This window comes from Fusarium oxysporum, chromosome 8, assembly GCF_000149955.1.
Source record: "Fusarium oxysporum f. sp. lycopersici 4287 chromosome 8, whole genome shotgun sequence".
Taxonomy (NCBI): Eukaryota; Fungi; Ascomycota; class Sordariomycetes; order Hypocreales; family Nectriaceae; genus Fusarium; species Fusarium oxysporum.
This window is the reverse complement of record NC_030993.1, coordinates 1269531-1285478: the sequence shown is the minus strand read 5'-3', so window position 1 is coordinate 1285478 and position 15948 is coordinate 1269531. Positions and strand designations below refer to the sequence as shown.

The following is a 15948-nucleotide window of genomic DNA, read 5'->3' as shown; positions in this document are numbered from 1 at the left end:
CCGCGCTAAACCGTATGCGACTAGACGCGACGCATATTCCTGTCAAAGACAGATTGGGATTATATTCTTAGCTTTATTCTTTCAATGGACTACCTACTCTATCACGTCTAGGGGTGCTTGCTAACGAAACCTTTCGACAAGCAGATCAGTCAACGTACGAAAAGAAAAAATCACGGTGTTGACTGTTATGAATTCATCACGAACTCTCGATTTTAAACTGCAACTTTACTACTTGGGGTTTGCATATTGAGATCACAACGAATAAATTGACCCTCTTCCCGACTTATCCACCCCCGAAGGCTTCAACGCTTGACCATAAGCTTGGATTAGCATCTGATTTTCTCGTTGATGCGATCGGGCACGTCATCTTTGATCCGCGAAAACTTAGAATATTCACCACAAATGAGCCGGTACGTGTATGGCCATGGTGCGGCCCAGGGCTACCAAACCTCGCAGCCCTACGCGTACTCAGCGAATGAATCGTATCATCCTGCCCTTTATCATAACGACGCAGCTGGGACTCAACCGGCCCACGGCCAGGGAGTTGCGGAAGCGTATGAGTATAATCAGACTGCCATTCCAGGTTTAGGAATGAGGTTTTCGCATGACACTGCGAACTGGCAACCGACATTACCTCAGAATATTCCCGATACTCAAATAGACTCGACCAGTGCCATGACAACGGGTGTGACGACAAAGCCCGATGATAATGACGCATCCAGCCATTCGATAACATACAACTCGCGGTCGACTATTGCAATGGATGTGGATAAAATGGAAGAAGGTGAGCTCAGTGAAGGCGAACTCGAGGATATCTATGAGCCCAACGGGATAGATGGTCCCGATGCCGAGAACCAAGGCTCCCAACCGCCAGATTCTACAGCTGCCAAGCATCACACGACCAAGAACCTGCAAAACAACCACGATGCCGAGAAACGAGCTTCGAACTCAAAGCAACTCGGTCGCGAACGTTCCGGCTCATACTCGCCGTATCTCTCCCCCCGTGAAATAGAATCCAACGGTTCGGAAAACGGCGGGTCAAATACACGTATGTCTAGTTTCTTAGTACTTTGTGGTGATGCTAATTCCGACCAGGTAACTCACGCGTTGCCAATGACCTTAAAATGACGGAGTCAGCAACAGTCATGAAGACCACGAATGATAATGGCGGCGAGTACAGCTCAAGCCCGAGGCCTGACACAAGGCATATAGATTCAATTATCTCAGAATCTAAGAAAAGGGCTGAAAAGGCGATTTTACACCTCTGGCCACTCAACGTTCGATATCACAACTATATCGAAGAAGGAATTGATCGGGCACTGCTGGATGAGCTTTTTGAGGAGATGGGCCTTGACTTGGAAGCCACTACCGCAAACCAAGGAGAAGCAAAACGCCCGTCGATGTCAAAAGTTGCTAAAGTACCGAGTAATACCCTCGACCAAGAGAGTCCTTCAACGGTAGCAAGTACGGCCACCACTGGGCCTAGGGGCGTGGAGCAGATGAAAGACAAGTCTGAAGAACGGAAAGATCGTATAGCCCGTTTATTGGCTGCCAAAGGTTCCAAAACAACAGTCGGAGACACTGATAACACTAAGCCTACATATCCGATGTCCTTATTGCCGGGCAACACGAAAACAGACAAGACTAAGAGTCAATCGGAGAAGTCGAAGCTGATCCAACAAAAGATGGAGGCATTGATAAAAGCACGGGAGGCAAACGCGAAGGCGGCGCCCCAAGCCCATACACCCTCAGAGCCTCACTTACCTCTGCCAGTAACTGAAACCAGCAGGTCGCAAAGTCTTGCGCGTGCTGATTCCATGAATATTGATGAGCAAACAGAAGCCAATGTTGAAATTGCGGATCCAGCAACGGTACCTTCTATCCCTGGATTATTCCTGTCATCAAACGCACCCTCTCCTGTTCCTCACCAGCGCAAACGACCTGTTGCAGCGGACTTGAACGAAAATTCCACGGCCATGTCTCATAAGCGCCCGTTTGGCCAGACTCGAGAGTCTCGTCCATTCCTAATCGATGTGAGCGACGATGAAGACGACGCCGAGATGGAAATTGATTCTCCTGAGTTGCGGCCTTCGTCAATACAGCGGCCTATGACACCCGGTTCAAGAACAGCATCTTTCCGTGATCATCCGGCTCTGCCAGACAGTGCGTCTCGTCGCGCTGCATCTAGCCCAAAGACTGCAGGGACTCCCACCACAAGTGCTAATGGCATGTATGATCTTGAGAGTATGAACAAAAAGATTGAGGATATGAAGCGAAAAATTGCCGAGGCCGAGGCTCGTAAGAAGGCAAAACAGTCCGGCAATAATTCACCTTTGCCTCAATCTGGATCGCCTTCAAAGGAGGGTAGCGTCGACGTTCCGACCCCGCCAGCACCTGCTGTAAGGCGTGCTGTATCGACAAATACCGAAGTGGTTCAAGGTAGCCCGGCGTCAAGTGTGCACCATTCTCCACATGCTATTGCCAAGTTGCCCAAAGCGAGAGACCAATCCGTGATAGCAAGACCCTCGCTGCGTGCTCGAGTTGCCAGCGAACGCCTGCCTATTCTTGAAGCTCAGCGAAGGGCACAGGCCGAGCAACTCAAGCATCTATACTCTGAAGCCGCTAGACTCGAGAAGGAGATTCAGAACAGCTTGGCTGAAGAAGAGCGATTGAAGGAAGATGCTGCAGAAAATGAGTTGAACCCGTCAACGCCGAACGAGTCTGAGCTGGAGAATTTCCAGAGGGACAGCTTAGATATGGTGACAAATGGTTAGCATAATTGATTCTGTACGTGTTCTATACTGATCTTGAATTAGCTCAGAGGTCCTCTCAAGAGACGAACTCAAAAGAAACATTAACTGGACTTGCAGAGAACGAAAAAATGAATCTCTCTTGCGATGAAGTTGAGCCAGACGCCTCGATGGACGAAGCCTCGAGCATTGAGTCGACTAATAACAAGGAAACGATAGACGAACCTCTTCAAGGTGAACTTCGAGAGCTTGAGAATCATAGGACAAAAGAGACTACTGTACCCGGTAGCCACTCTGCATTAGCGACAAGATCTTCCATCACACACAATACAGTCAACATATCTGGCGATCCTGCCATGAATGGAGCTGAAGAGGCCGAAGAAGATGTGGCAATGGAAGAGGCCGATACTTCGAGCGAGGAAGATACCGATGACTACGAGCCAACGCATGTCGGCATTCGTCTACCAGATCCACAGTCCCCTGTTTCCTGGCATTCTTCGCCTTTTCATGCACCACTCGATCATGGAGTGCTAGAAACAAGCGATACTGACATGCAGGGCATGGCAACGACAACTCCAATCACTCAGCCGATCTCAACCGGTGATGGAGATACGGAATCTGAAACGCATCGAGAAGTAGACAAACTTGGTCTGTTCTTGGGTTGCAAAGCTAACTCCTTACAGGCCGAGGCCCAAAAGGCACTGCGAGTTTGTGAGAAAATCGACAAAACCACATTCGTCCCATATGAGACGCCTCTTCAATACTTTAGGGCTTATCGCTTTCATCCTCAGTACAGCGGTTCGGTGGCGGGGGGGTTGCGCTCTTTAACCTACAGCAATAAGATCGACGTAACAAGGGAAGTATGCCCTGACCAGCTCATTGAAGGAGCTTGCCCTAGAGGCAGCGAGTGCCAATTCCAGCATTTCGAAAACATGCAGGTTCCGGGTACGTGCTATCATGATCCACGAAACACAACCAAAAACAAGCGAGGGCGCATGCCAGTGGAGGGAACGCTAACATGCCGAGCGGCAATAGATGATCAAATTCTCCTTCAACTTGGTGCCTATGGCAACTGCGAGGCAGAACAACATGATCAGTACGTTGAAGGACTTCGCGAATTGCTTACAGACTTTCGCAAACGCAAGGTGAAGGACTTCGATGCTATCAGCAACGGTATTATCGAGTATCGTGCGAAGTTTCTCGGCGACAAAACGAAAATTCTACCATTGGGTGCTGTCACCCTTTGAAGATGACCCGAAATTTGACCCTTCCTTTGAGACAATAACACTGGCAATGGTTCTTGTCAGAGAGCTAATTCGACCGCCATTGCACACTCGGTGGATCGATGATGCTCAAGACATGAAGTTACACAATGAAGCGTAGTGCTTTCGCGACTGCGCCATCATGCAGCTCGTTTCGTTTCTGAAGCTGATATCCGTATTTGACTCTCCAAAAGATCCATTCAACTTAATAAAAAGTCATGGGTTGCATCTGACAGTCTCTCGGGATGATTGATCTGCTTGTGATGGGCAAGATGCAGCTGAAGGCGATACAGAAAAAATAAGAAAGACCTCGAAAGGAAAAGAAAGAGTAATATGCTGTATTTTAAAGAGGAGGTAGACGCGTTATCAGAGTACATTAGGTACAGCCGACAATAGTAAATGGATTGCCTCCGTATGAGATGACCAAATATACCGGGCTGGATGGTAATAATACATTCTTATTTGATAAGTTTAACTGACTTCTAACACCATGTCTCTTTCGTTGTTGTTTCTTTAGGGGATCTTGACTGCTTATTGTCTTGTATTCTGAAGCAGGTAACCGCTCGATCCCCAATATGATACGCTGCTGTAAAAATTGACCATAATCATGGGTATGAGGATCTTCCCTTAGTGAAGGCAAAAACTTAGGATACCTACCTGTCTTAATTGATAAAGGACTTGGTAGGTTTCATGTAGCTTTAGTAGACCTTGCACTGTTTTATTTTGGCACATTGCCTCTACGTTATGTGCTTTCTTGCTCCATGAGGCTTACTTATGATATTCTCACAACATTGATTCCACATCATGCAGTAAAATATCCCTGGTCAGGCTCCACTCCACGCCTTTATATTTGCATCTGATTTCCAACACTGCGCAAGTGCACATCCGCGGCATGAAACGCAGCGTCTAAGCAAATAACTCCGAAAATCGGCTTAGATGTCTACTGTAGGAGCCGATTCCATTAATGATGCAATCTCATTCGCCAACCCTATTTGGGGCTAGGTAAAATGACGACTGTGTGACGGAGCGGGGTCCAGTTCTTAATGGCAACCCCACCTCAGTATTGCTAAGCTTCATGAGACGCTGAGATGTCCCGTAGCTTGCCAGAGCTTGGTGAGGACTGTAAGGGATTGGCTAAGAACGCTGCTGGGCAACTCAGTGGGCTTTGGGTGTCCAAGAGTGGGGAAGCACAGCGCATGAAGCGGAAAGAGGTTGAAGCTGGCGAGAGGTAGAAAGCTCAGAAGCTCGGAGGTCGTGCCGCCTCGGACCCCGACTCTTCCTCAAAAACTCCTCTTTGCTCCCCTCTCCACTTGCATCATCATTCAATCTTCAACTGCTTCCCTAACCTAAACTCATACAACAAAAGAACAAAATTCATCAAAATGGTCAAGGCTGGTAAGACTTCCCGTCACCAAGCCACCGCTCACATACAGAGGGTGGCTCTTTTTATAGATGGCATCACCCATGCCCCGCGGGTGATAGTGAGGGGCTTCGAGCTGGTTTGAGCGAGTTTCCCAGACCTCCTCGTCCAACGAGATGACGAATTTCACACTCGATGTACCTTGATGGGCTTGTATCTGCCCCAAGAGGAACATTGAATGATAATCGAAGGTCCCTTGATGGGCCTCACCATGACTCAACTGTCAATGCTGTGTCTATCAAGGTTGGAGAACTGCTTAGCTCTCAGCGCCATCACCAGTGGGGAGGATGCCATCATGTATTACAATCATACGCGTTGAAGCTGGCTAACACGGCCCCTCGCAGTGAGCGTTCTCCGCGGTGACTCTAAGGTCTCCGGCACCGTCATCTTCGAGCAGGAGTCCGAATCTGCCCCTACCACCATCACCTGGGACATCACCGGTAACGATCCCAACGCCAAACGAGGATTCCACATCCACACCTTCGGTGATAACACCAACGGATGCACTTCCGCTGGTCCTCACTGTGAGTTTGTTCCTGCATGATGCATCGCCGGCTTCTTCGGTTTCACGGAAGGGCCCGTTCCTGGGAAGATCTCCCGTCACAGATCTTCAGCCTTGCTCTTGTTCACAACACGCTAACACGGTTAATGCCAGTCAACCCTCACAACAAGACCCACGGTGCTCCCTCTGACGAGACCCGTCACGTTGGAGACCTCGGAAACCTGGAGACCGATGGCCAGGGAAATGCTAAGGGCTCTGTCACCGACTCTCTTATCAAGCTGATTGGCCCGCACAGCATCATCGGTGTAAGACGATTTCTGCCCATGTCCAACATTTCACTAACAATGGCATAGCGAACCGTCGTTGTCCACGCCGGCACCGACGATCTCGGCAAGGGTGATAACGAGGAGTCCCTCAAGACTGGTAACGCTGGTCCCCGACCTGCTTGCGGTATGCTTAAACCAACATCTAGTTATTTACTAGTGCTAATCGCTTATCAGGTGTCATCGGAATCTCCAACTAAGGAAACCAATAACATGAACTTTATTGCTTGGATCAAGAAGCTGTAAGGTGATGAACAGTATGGCGTGGCACGTACTCCACTACCGTACAATGAGACGCAAAGGAAAATAGTTAAATACAATCAAGCCAAGTACTATCAGCTAGTGACTTTCGATGCAGAGTGTCAACTCACATACACCTTTGTTCAAGTTGGGCGACATGTTCGTTGAAATCGCCGACATGTTGGATAGTCTATGTACATATGTCGCCATAATGAGGGGCTCGAACTTCGAAGACACTTTGAATCCACTGAGAGAAGTCCATGGCTCCATCCTAAAGATAGTCTCAGACATACTATTATACCATGCACCACCTATCTCTATTAACAAGAAATTATCAATTTGACATTTTGATCACATTGTAAGATGCCCAGATCTGTGACAGCTCCGCCTACACGACCTTGCCGTAGTTCGAAACTCTGGAGCTACCAGGCTCCTAGCCATTTCGGTAAAGCTTCGCCCTAGCTGAAGCCATCCAAGGCGACAGCTGCCCTTTCTATTGAAGTAGGTTGTACTGGTACCCCGCGGTCACTAGCTGCAGGGACATCCATCCGCCATAAACCCCTGAGTTTGTCTCCACATTCAACACTTTAGCGGCGAACTTGGCCTTGGGGCCACCTTGCCATAAGGGACCTCACGCGATTTCAACTCCACATGCTCAGATGAAGCTCTTTCTTTCTTGTTCTCCCCTCTCCTGGCTTTCGACTTTCCTTATCTGAGCTCAACTTGGTTTCTCAATAAGGCTCGATCTTCCAAAAGAAACACAACCTCCCTATCCCCAGGTACGTGTGAAATATCTTCTTAACCCGTAACATTATGTCGTGATTACTTGTCATCTGGCGGTGGCAGCACTCAAGGGAGCTTGAAACTCAATTGAAGCTCTGCTTAGCTTGGTATTCCATTCAGAAACTTCTTGGACTGTGACAGCTCCCACTGCAACAATCTCCACTGTCTCTTGTCCCGCCGTCTGTTTTCCAGCGTTCTTCCTGTGCCTTGTCAAAATCGCCGTTGCACTTTAATTCTCAGCATTCGACTAACATGAGCTTGAATCAAACAGGTCTTTCCGCGTCGTCCTCCTGTATCCGCCACAATGTCCAAAACCTTTATCGGCAATGTCAAGAGCGTGCTTAGTGGTGACACTCTGATATTGACAAGCCCCAAGAACCCCAACAATGAACGGACCCTGTCTCTTGCCTATGTCACGGCCCCTCACTTGAAGCGCGAAGGTGACGAGCCTTTCGCCTTCCAGTCTCGCGAGTATCTTCGAGACCTCGTCGTCGGAAAGCCCGTTCAAGCAACCGTTCTGTACACAATCCCTACTTCCGGTCGAGAATTTGGTACTGCCCAGCTTCAGGATGGAACCAATCTGCCTGATGAGCTTGTTAAGGCTGGCTGGCTGAAGGTCCGCGAGGATGCTGGTCGTAAGGAGGAGTCGGATGAGGTGCTTGACCGCCTTGAGACACTTCGCCAGCTCGAAAATAAGGCAAAGGCTGAGGACAAGGGACTCCACGTCGGAGTCGGTGGTATTATTGACGTTCAAAATGATCTCGGTGGCCCTGAATTCTTGAAGGAATGGAAAGGCAAGACAGTGGATGGTATTGTTGAGCGAGTTCTTAGTGGCGACCGCGTATTAATGCGACTCTTGCTCTCCGAGAAGAAGCACGTTCAGCCCATGACACTGATTGCAGGTATCCGAACGCCTGCCACCGAGCGCACACTTCCCTCTACTGGTACCACTCAGCCGGCCGAGGAATACGGAAATGAGGCTAGATCATTTGTTGAGTCAAGGCTGCTCCAGCGTAAGATTAAGGTCGAGATCGTTGGTGCTAGCGCCCAAGGGCAACTCGTTGCCACCCTTATCCACCCCCGAGGAAATATCGCCGAGTTTCTGCTGCAAGAAGGTCTTGCACGATGCAATGACTTCCATTCTATTATGTTAGGTGAAAGAATGGCTGCTCTCCGTGCTGCTGAAAAGCAGGCACAGTCCAAGAAGCTCCGGCTTCACAAACACCATGTTGCTAAGACTGAGAGCGGAAATCAGGACGCAATTGTGTCCAAGGTCATTGGTGCCGATACCATTCTCGTAAGGAACAAGGCCGGAACAACAGAGAAGCGCATCAGCATCAGCAGTGTCCGAGGGCCCCGTACTACAGAGCCTTCAGAAAGCCCTTTCCGAGAAGAAGCCAAGGAGTTTCTTCGTCAAAAACTGATTGGAAAGCATGTGAGAATCAGCATTGATGGTAACAAACCCGCGACAGAAGGATACGAGGCTCGTGAAGTCGCCACTGTCACCGAAAAGAATACCAATATCAACCTTCTCTTGGTTGAGAACGGATGGGCGTCAGTCATCCGACATCGCAAGGATGACACTGACCGAGCCCCTAATTACGATGACCTCCTCGCTGCCCAAGAGAAGGCTAAGGAGGAGAAGAAGGGTATGTGGTCAGGCAAGCCTCAGAAAGCAAAGCAGTACACCGACCTCTCCGAGAACACACAGAAGGCCAAAATCATGCTGGCTACCCTACAACGACAAAAAAAGGTGCCTGCTATCGTCGACTTCTGCAAAGCCGGTTCTAGGTTCACTATCTTGATTCCACGAGAGAGTGTAAAACTCACAATGGTTCTGGGAGGAATCCGTGCCCCTCGAGCTCCCAGGGCCGATGGCGAAGGTGGTGAGCCTTTCGGCAAGGAGTCTCTCGATCTTGCCAATCGTCGATGCAACCAGCGCGACTGTGAGGTAGATATCCATGATATGGACAAGGTTGGTGGCTTCATCGGCGACCTTTATATCAACCGAGAAAACTTTGCCAAGGTCTTGGTCGAAGAAGGCCTCGCATCTGTCCACGCTTATTCTGCGGAAAAGTCTGGCAACGCTGCTGAGCTATTCACCGCTGAGAAGAAGGCCAAGGAGGCTCGGAAGAACTTATGGCAAGATTGGGACCCCTCACAGGACGAGGAGTACGAGGAAGAGAACACTGCTGAAACTGCCCCTGAAACCGAAGTCTCTATCGACAAGAAGCCCACCGACTACCGCGATGTTGTCATCACCAACATCGACGCTAACGGTAAACTCAAGATCCAAGAGATTGGCAAAGGAACAGCCGCTCTTGAGAGCTTGATGAGCGAGTTCCGAAGATTTCACCTTGATTCCAAAAACAACAACCCTCTCAAGGATGCCCCAAAGACCGGAGAGTACGTCTCAGCCAAATTCTCTGCTGATGGTCAGTGGTACCGAGCCCGCGTGAGGGCCAATGACCGCAGTGCCAAGAAGTCTGAAGTTGTTTATATCGACTACGGCAACAGTGAGAAGGTCCCCTGGTCTAGCCTACGAGCACTGGATCAGCCCAAGTTTGGTGCGCAGAAGTTGAAGGCTCAGGCCATTGATGCCTCTCTCTCATTTGTGCAACTTCCTACCGGTGCCGATTATTTCGAAGATGCTATCGGTTTCATCTACGAACTCACTGAGAATAAGCGACTTGTTGCCAACTTCGACTTTATTGACAACAAGGAGAATATGAGCTATGTCACATTGTATGACACTGGATCCTCGGGAGAACTTCCCGGACCCAATGACTCTATCAACAAGGAAGTTGTTGCCGGTGGGTACGGCATGGTTCCTAAGAAGCTCAAGGCTTGGGAACGTAGCAAGGCGTTTGAGTCTACCCTCAAGCACCTTAAAGAGGTTGAGAGCCAGGCAAAGGACCAGCGCCTGGGCATGTGGGAGTATGGAGATATCACTGAAGACTAAGCAGCCCCCGGCTTCAAGATTGGCGTTGACGATGATTATGGAGCAAAGATCTTGGTTACAAATATGTTACAAGTGGGGTTGACAGATGAAGCTTCAAGCACGAAAACTAGGGAAGAGAATGGTGTCCTGGGGTGGTCATGGGATTGGCAGTCACTATCTATGTACTAGTTACAAGCATGAGAAATAGAAAAAAGTCGTTACTAGATGCTTTATAAATGCCAACTTCCAGCAAATATGGCTTGATCTTCCGAAAGGTGAGCAACAGTAGCACAAGCACTTGTAACGCGATGAGTGAATTCAACGCCAAACAGCATTGAGTTTAGCTCATGTCTAAATAAGCATGCTGAGCAATATCAGCCAATGTCAATATTCGTAGGGCCAGTGTTGGATCGTTTTTGTTGAAGTACTACGCTTGTTATTCGCGCGGACTTGAGCAGAAGTCGCAATCAGAATTATGGGCCCAGGCGTGATTGATGTCTTACTGAAACGCCATGTTATCGGTTTGCTGTCTTCCGAAGTGCTCACTCATACGAGAGTTCCGGTAGCATCGGGTTTCTCCCCGCCGAGCGCATGCAACCTTTTACTCACCACCTCCACGTGCTGTGAAGAGTGATTTAACGGGTGCTATCAAAAGTGTAGCATCTAATACAATGTAATGGATGCAACTGATCTACGACAACAATGATCTGAGGGAGCGATTTTCGGTGACATGGTGTTCAAAGTGACCAGACACAACAGCGGATAATGTCCAAAAACGCTGAGACTGAAAATGGCACGGCCCAGTTGCAGGCAAAAGTAAGCGGCTAAATAAGTAAGTATGTAGAACTTGCAAACCAGCGTACCAGGCCCGCCATGCAGGCGCCTAGCGGTGCTCAACTTCCTTACCTTCGTTACTACTGTGCAGTACTTCTCCACGGCATTCTATGTCCATAAGGTATGGATGCTGCCGACATCATTGAGGGTCTCGGTGGACTCGGCGAGGTCTCGACGGGCCATTGGAGCAACTGAGCTCCAGGCGGGTGGGGGTTTGATTGCCCGCCTTGTCCGCTTGGAGTGAGGTGAGAGTAGAAACGTTGGGGGGTGAGCGGCGGTAGCGATTACCAAGACAAGCGAAGGATACGTCGCTTTGCCGATATTGTCAGTGTCTGAAATACCTAGTGACGAGGAATTCTGCATAGAATGACTGATACCCATAGGTAGCCAAAGTACATTGATGAGTAATGTCATTACGAGATACGGCAAAGGCCAAGTCAGCACCACAGCATACATACATAGTGCTCTTATTCAGATTGCATAGAGGAGGATAGTTCCCACCATTCCTGGCTGGCGCGGCTGTAAATGAGAGCCTTTAGCTAGGCCGTAGGTGAAGCAGTTGAGGTGAGAGCCCCGGTCAAGGTACCCAAGCACGATCCTTATGACATACTAAGATAGTGGGGCAGTCGACGTAGCTATGGGCTCAATCAGAAAGAGGAGGGGTGAAGTCAGAGAGTCCGAGTTGAGGGTGAGGGGCGAAGACGAACAGTAAAGAAGGCGCCAGTCGTCGTGTGTACGTCAGGTCCCTTCCCGACTTTCGGTGGAATCCCCAATCTTTTTTCTTGTTGTACCCTCGCCTTCCTCTCTTCCATTCCTCTTCTCTTCTTTTCTTTTCATCCCACTTTCTCATCTCTTCAACGAAACTTCTCGTGATACGAATCAATACCATTCATCATGTCTTCCTCTCTCGAACAGCTCAAGGCCACTGGCACTGTATGTCACCCCACCATTACCCCTCCAACTCGTTTGTGAACGCGAACAAAAGCGAGCATGGCATCATGTTTAAGCTTGATAAACAACACCTCTGATTAATTGGACTCACCAATTCATCGTTCTTGGTCATCCTCGTGATCAGATGTTGTTTTCGCCTTTCCATGTCTATGTCTCTTATGAGAAATTGATGGCTAACCATTTGGTTTGCTCCCACCTCAATAGACTGTTGTGTCTGACTCTGGTAATTACCGCACCTCCTGGACTCGATCAAGTACTTCTTTACTAACTTCTTACTCTTAGGCGACTTTGCCTGTTAGTATACACTCCTATCATTATGCGCCCCGAGCCCACGACTCCTGCTATCCTAACCAGGAGTTCCAACTTCGCCCATATGACATAAGGAGTCATGATCGCCATGATGTGACATGGCATGATATGAGAGAATGAACAGCAGCTGACATTTCAACAGCCATTGGCAAGTACAAGCCTCAGGATGCCACCACCAACCCTTCTCTCATTCTCGCTGCCTCCAAGAAGGCCGAGTACGCCAAGTTGATCGATGTCGCCATTGACTACGCCAAGCAGAAGGGTGGCCCTATCGACCAGCAGGTCGATGATGCTCTTGACCGTCTTCTTGTCGAGTTTGGCAAGGAGATCCTCAAGATCATTCCCGGCAAGGTCTCAACTGAGGTCGATGCCCGATACTCTTTCGATACCGAGGCTTCCGTCAACAAGGCCCTTCACCTCATTGAGGTAAGCCACCATAGCAGCAGGGCATCACTCTAGACGAAGTGCTAACGCAAATTTAAAGCTTTACGGCGAACAGGGTATCTCCAAGGATCGCATTCTGATCAAGATCGCCGCCACTTGGGAGGGCATCAAGGCTGCTGAGATTCTCCAGCGCGACCACGGCATCAACACCAACCTCACCCTCATGTTCTCTCTTGTTCAAGCTATTGGCGCTGCCGAGGCCGGTGCCTACCTTATCTCTCCCTTCGTCGGCCGCATTCTTGACTGGTTCAAGGCCTCTACCAAGAAGGAATACTCTAAGGAGGAGGACCCTGGTGTTCAGTCCGTCAAGACCATCTTCAACTACTACAAGAAGTACGGTTACAACACCATCGTCATGGGCGCCTCTTTCCGAAACACTGGCGAGATCACTGAGCTTGCTGGCTGCGACTACTTGACCATCTCTGTATGTCACATCAAACCTGTGTTGCGAATAGGAATCAAGTATGCTAATTTTCAATTTCTACAGCCTAACCTGCTTGAGGAGCTCCTGAACTCGAATGAGCCCGTTCCCAAGAAGCTTGATGCTTCCCAGGCTTCCTCCCTAGACATCGAGAAGAAGTCCTACATCAATGATGAGGCTCTCTTCCGCTTTGACTTCAACGAGGACCAGATGGCCGTTGAGAAGCTCCGAGAGGGTATCAGCAAGTTCGCTGCTGATGCTGTCACCCTTAAGAGCATCCTCAAGGAGAAGCTCGCCTAAATCTTTTGCATGCTTCATGATTTAAGAGAATGATTAAAAAGTTAAATAGGACAGTGTTAACGTGGAAATGCAGAAAGCACTGAAGCTGACTGCGAACAACCGGCTATAATTTGTTCACGATCTTTGCTGGGGAGTTGTCGTTGCTTATACCACACATCTTCTATAGTTCATATCCATCTAGTATTCCTCAGCTTGAGGCGAAGTCATTGGCTGTAATTTGCCTCGTGGATGATGCGCCCATTGAAACAGATAGTGGCTACATGACGAAAATCGAGGATATGAGCCCAAAAAAGCTGGTAGAATCATCCAACAAACATCATGAACTGTTAACTTTAAGTTTACGTGAGAACTCCCGTCTATGTATCTTGACAAGAAAGGACCCGTCATTGTCATTATCATGACCCATAACGCCATCTAACTGAAATGCGTAACCCGCCTGCCCGAGTATTGACCTAAAACCATCATTGTATAGCATGGTATCATACCATCGAAATTGTGAGGACCTTACCACCATCCCTTTTTGCACATGACCTGATGAGTTGAGTGTTTCCAGCCGCCATCCTCCTTGGCCTGGATAACCAGGGCAGTCAGGGCGTTACCCTTGACACAACCTGAGTCGAGGCCGAAGGTGTATGAGTCCTCCTGATAGCCCATCTTGGCATCGTGGCCGTAGATGACAGAACGACGATCGGGTCCTCGCAATTTCCTTTGCTCGCTATTCCATAGGTCGGTCCATCGTTCACCTTCGTGGCCATCTATGGGAATCCAGACATCGCGATCAGGTTTTGGCAAGCCGGGATTTCCGAGGGCAGCAAAGACGATTTCTATGACCGCGTCATGGACAAGGAGAACACGATGGAAGGTCTCGCCTCAACTATCCGGGGATCGGTTCGATTTGTTCGCGAAACTGCGCTGCTGAAACTTTGCCTGCGCGTCCTCCTGCGCTTTGGCTAGCTCCTTTTGTCGCTGCTTCTCGGCCTGCTTTCGTTTCTTTTCAATTTCCTTCTTACGGAATTCTTCGCGCGGAAACCGCAAGGTGCGCATGTTCATGACAGCCCAGGCGTCTTGTTGAGGGAGTGGAACGCCTGGGACGAGACCGGCGTGCACGAAGTAGAGGGCCATAGATTCGGCAGATATAATGACCGGTAGGTTTCTCAGCCACGTCATTTGCGCTTCGGAAAGACTGCGAGCTGTCTTCAAGTACGCCTCCTCGCCCCTGTGCTTGGCGGCATCCTTCGTATCGAGGTAGGCGGCGACGCCCTGCTGAGAACTGAGGCCGCGCCATGCAAGAATGACGCGATCTTCGTGGTTACCGCGGACCGCGCTGGCTTTGAGCTCCATGAGACGAGCCACGACCTCGGAAGACTTGGGACCTTTGTTAATCATATCGCCAACTGCAATAACGTGGTCTGTCTTGGGGTTGAATTCGATCTTCTTGAGTAGTTTCTCGAAGGGGTCAAGCATGCCGTGGATATCACCAACCACGACCAACCTCCTTCCATTCTTTGCTGTAGGGACGTATTCGCTCGGTAGGTTCCTGATGAGGTCGATACCATCGTAGCGCGGTCTGTTATACATGCCATAAGACATGGGGTTATCGGCCCTGAGAAGTTCGACTTGCGGACGCAAGACTTCGTCCTCGACCTCTACAGGTCCAACTGTCAATGCTGCGAGACGCGAACAGCAATAAAAAATGCTAAATACGAAGAAGAAAGTCGAGAGAAGGACAAGCAGACGCCGCTGTGGTGCGGTAATCATGATGGCCATCGTCTGTGGCGGCACGAATCGGAGAGGAGATATAGATGGGACGGTGCGAACTGAGGTCGAGGATGGTAGTGAAGTTATGACGACAACGACAGCGGCGCCAGTTGTAGACCAGACCGCATTACCAAATTTGGCGAGGCGATGGATAAGGTACTTGATTTGACCTGGCCTTGGCACAGCTTGACTCGGCGCTGGGCAGGTGAATGAGTGGGTTGAGCTCAGGAGAGAAGGGAGAGATCCCTATTGCGACACACAGATGTAACTGAACGTCTCAGGCGGCCGTGGTGAGACCGTTCAAGAAGCTGGAGATAAGGTACTACCTACGTAGTAGTAAGGTAAAGAAGTAAGGTAAAGAAGGTTACCCAATCATCTACTAACCTAAGGGGAATGGGGAATGGTAGCAAATAGCACAGAGTAAATTGTTCCAAGAATATCTAAACTAAACGCCGAATGGCCCGTCAAGCCATGGCGAAGCGATTAAACCAAGAGGCCATTAATTTACCGATTCCTCCCAACCACAACTATAGACGCAGGCTCTTCATCAAGGATAACTTCTAGTAGACACCCACCCGCCATTTTTTTTCTTGGGTAGGCGAGGGGGGGGGTTGTTCAAAGTGTGACGCAGGATACACGAGGATGACTTCCCTCTTGGGCCAGGTGCGAGCTCAGGCTATGAATGATAAGAGAAAAACTATATCACATGA

The 15948-nt window shown here is 49.4% G+C and overlaps 6 protein-coding genes across 9 annotated transcripts; 5 read left to right on the top strand and 1 right to left on the bottom strand.

Annotated features, from left to right (window-relative positions):
• The first annotated feature begins 53 nt into the window (after positions 1-53).
• Positions 54-4492, top strand: FOXG_18474 (uncharacterized protein). Of its 4 annotated transcripts, XM_018398557.1 has the most exons (5): positions 54-1048; positions 1096-2769; positions 2817-3385; positions 3434-3695; positions 3786-4492. In XM_018398557.1, exons 1-5 carry the CDS (start codon positions 349-351, stop codon positions 3995-3997), a joined length of 3417 nt encoding a protein of 1138 aa, XP_018236906.1. In that variant the 5' UTR covers positions 54-348; the 3' UTR covers positions 3998-4492. The 4 variants fall into 4 exon arrangements, with proteins under 4 accessions (XP_018236906.1, XP_018236904.1, XP_018236905.1 ...); XM_018398555.1 differs by having other exon boundaries at positions 3434-4492; XM_018398556.1 differs by having other exon boundaries at positions 2817-3695.
• Positions 4493-5100: 608 nt separating this feature from the next.
• Positions 5101-5244, top strand: FOXG_18473 (uncharacterized protein; the record flags this gene model as incomplete). The annotated part of the gene is made up of 1 exon (XM_018398553.1): positions 5101-5244. The coding sequence occupies one exon, from the start codon at positions 5101-5103 to the stop codon at positions 5242-5244; it is 144 nt and encodes a 47-aa protein (XP_018236902.1).
• Positions 5245-5394: 150 nt separating this feature from the next.
• FOXG_03076 (superoxide dismutase) lies at positions 5395-6457 on the top strand (the record flags this gene model as incomplete). The annotated part of the gene is made up of 5 exons (XM_018380600.1): positions 5395-5407; positions 5777-5956; positions 6088-6239; positions 6288-6384; positions 6435-6457. The coding sequence occupies 5 exons, from the start codon at positions 5395-5397 to the stop codon at positions 6455-6457; spliced, it is 465 nt and encodes a 154-aa protein (XP_018236901.1).
• Positions 6458-7047: 590 nt separating this feature from the next.
• Positions 7048-10517, top strand: FOXG_03075 (uncharacterized protein). Its single transcript, XM_018380599.1, has 2 exons — positions 7048-7276; positions 7552-10517. The coding sequence occupies exon 2, from the start codon at positions 7585-7587 to the stop codon at positions 10240-10242; it is 2658 nt and encodes an 885-aa protein (XP_018236900.1). The 5' UTR covers positions 7048-7276; positions 7552-7584; the 3' UTR covers positions 10243-10517.
• A 569-nt stretch (positions 10518-11086) lies between these two features.
• On the top strand, positions 11087-14130 carry FOXG_03074 (transaldolase). The gene is made up of 7 exons (XM_018380598.1): positions 11087-11379; positions 11443-11988; positions 12211-12229; positions 12289-12300; positions 12458-12741; positions 12800-13183; positions 13247-14130. Exons 2-7 carry the CDS (start codon positions 11950-11952, stop codon positions 13478-13480), a joined length of 972 nt encoding a protein of 323 aa, XP_018236899.1. The 5' UTR covers positions 11087-11379; positions 11443-11949; the 3' UTR covers positions 13481-14130.
• FOXG_03073 (uncharacterized protein) lies at positions 13985-15765 on the bottom strand (the record flags this gene model as incomplete). Its single annotated transcript, XM_018380597.1, has 2 exons — positions 14356-15765; positions 13985-14304 (listed from the first exon to the last, which is right to left on the bottom strand). The coding sequence occupies exons 1-2, from the start codon at positions 15245-15247 to the stop codon at positions 13985-13987; spliced, it is 1212 nt and encodes a 403-aa protein (XP_018236898.1). The 5' UTR covers positions 15248-15765.
• Between the last annotated feature and the right edge of the window lie 183 nt (positions 15766-15948).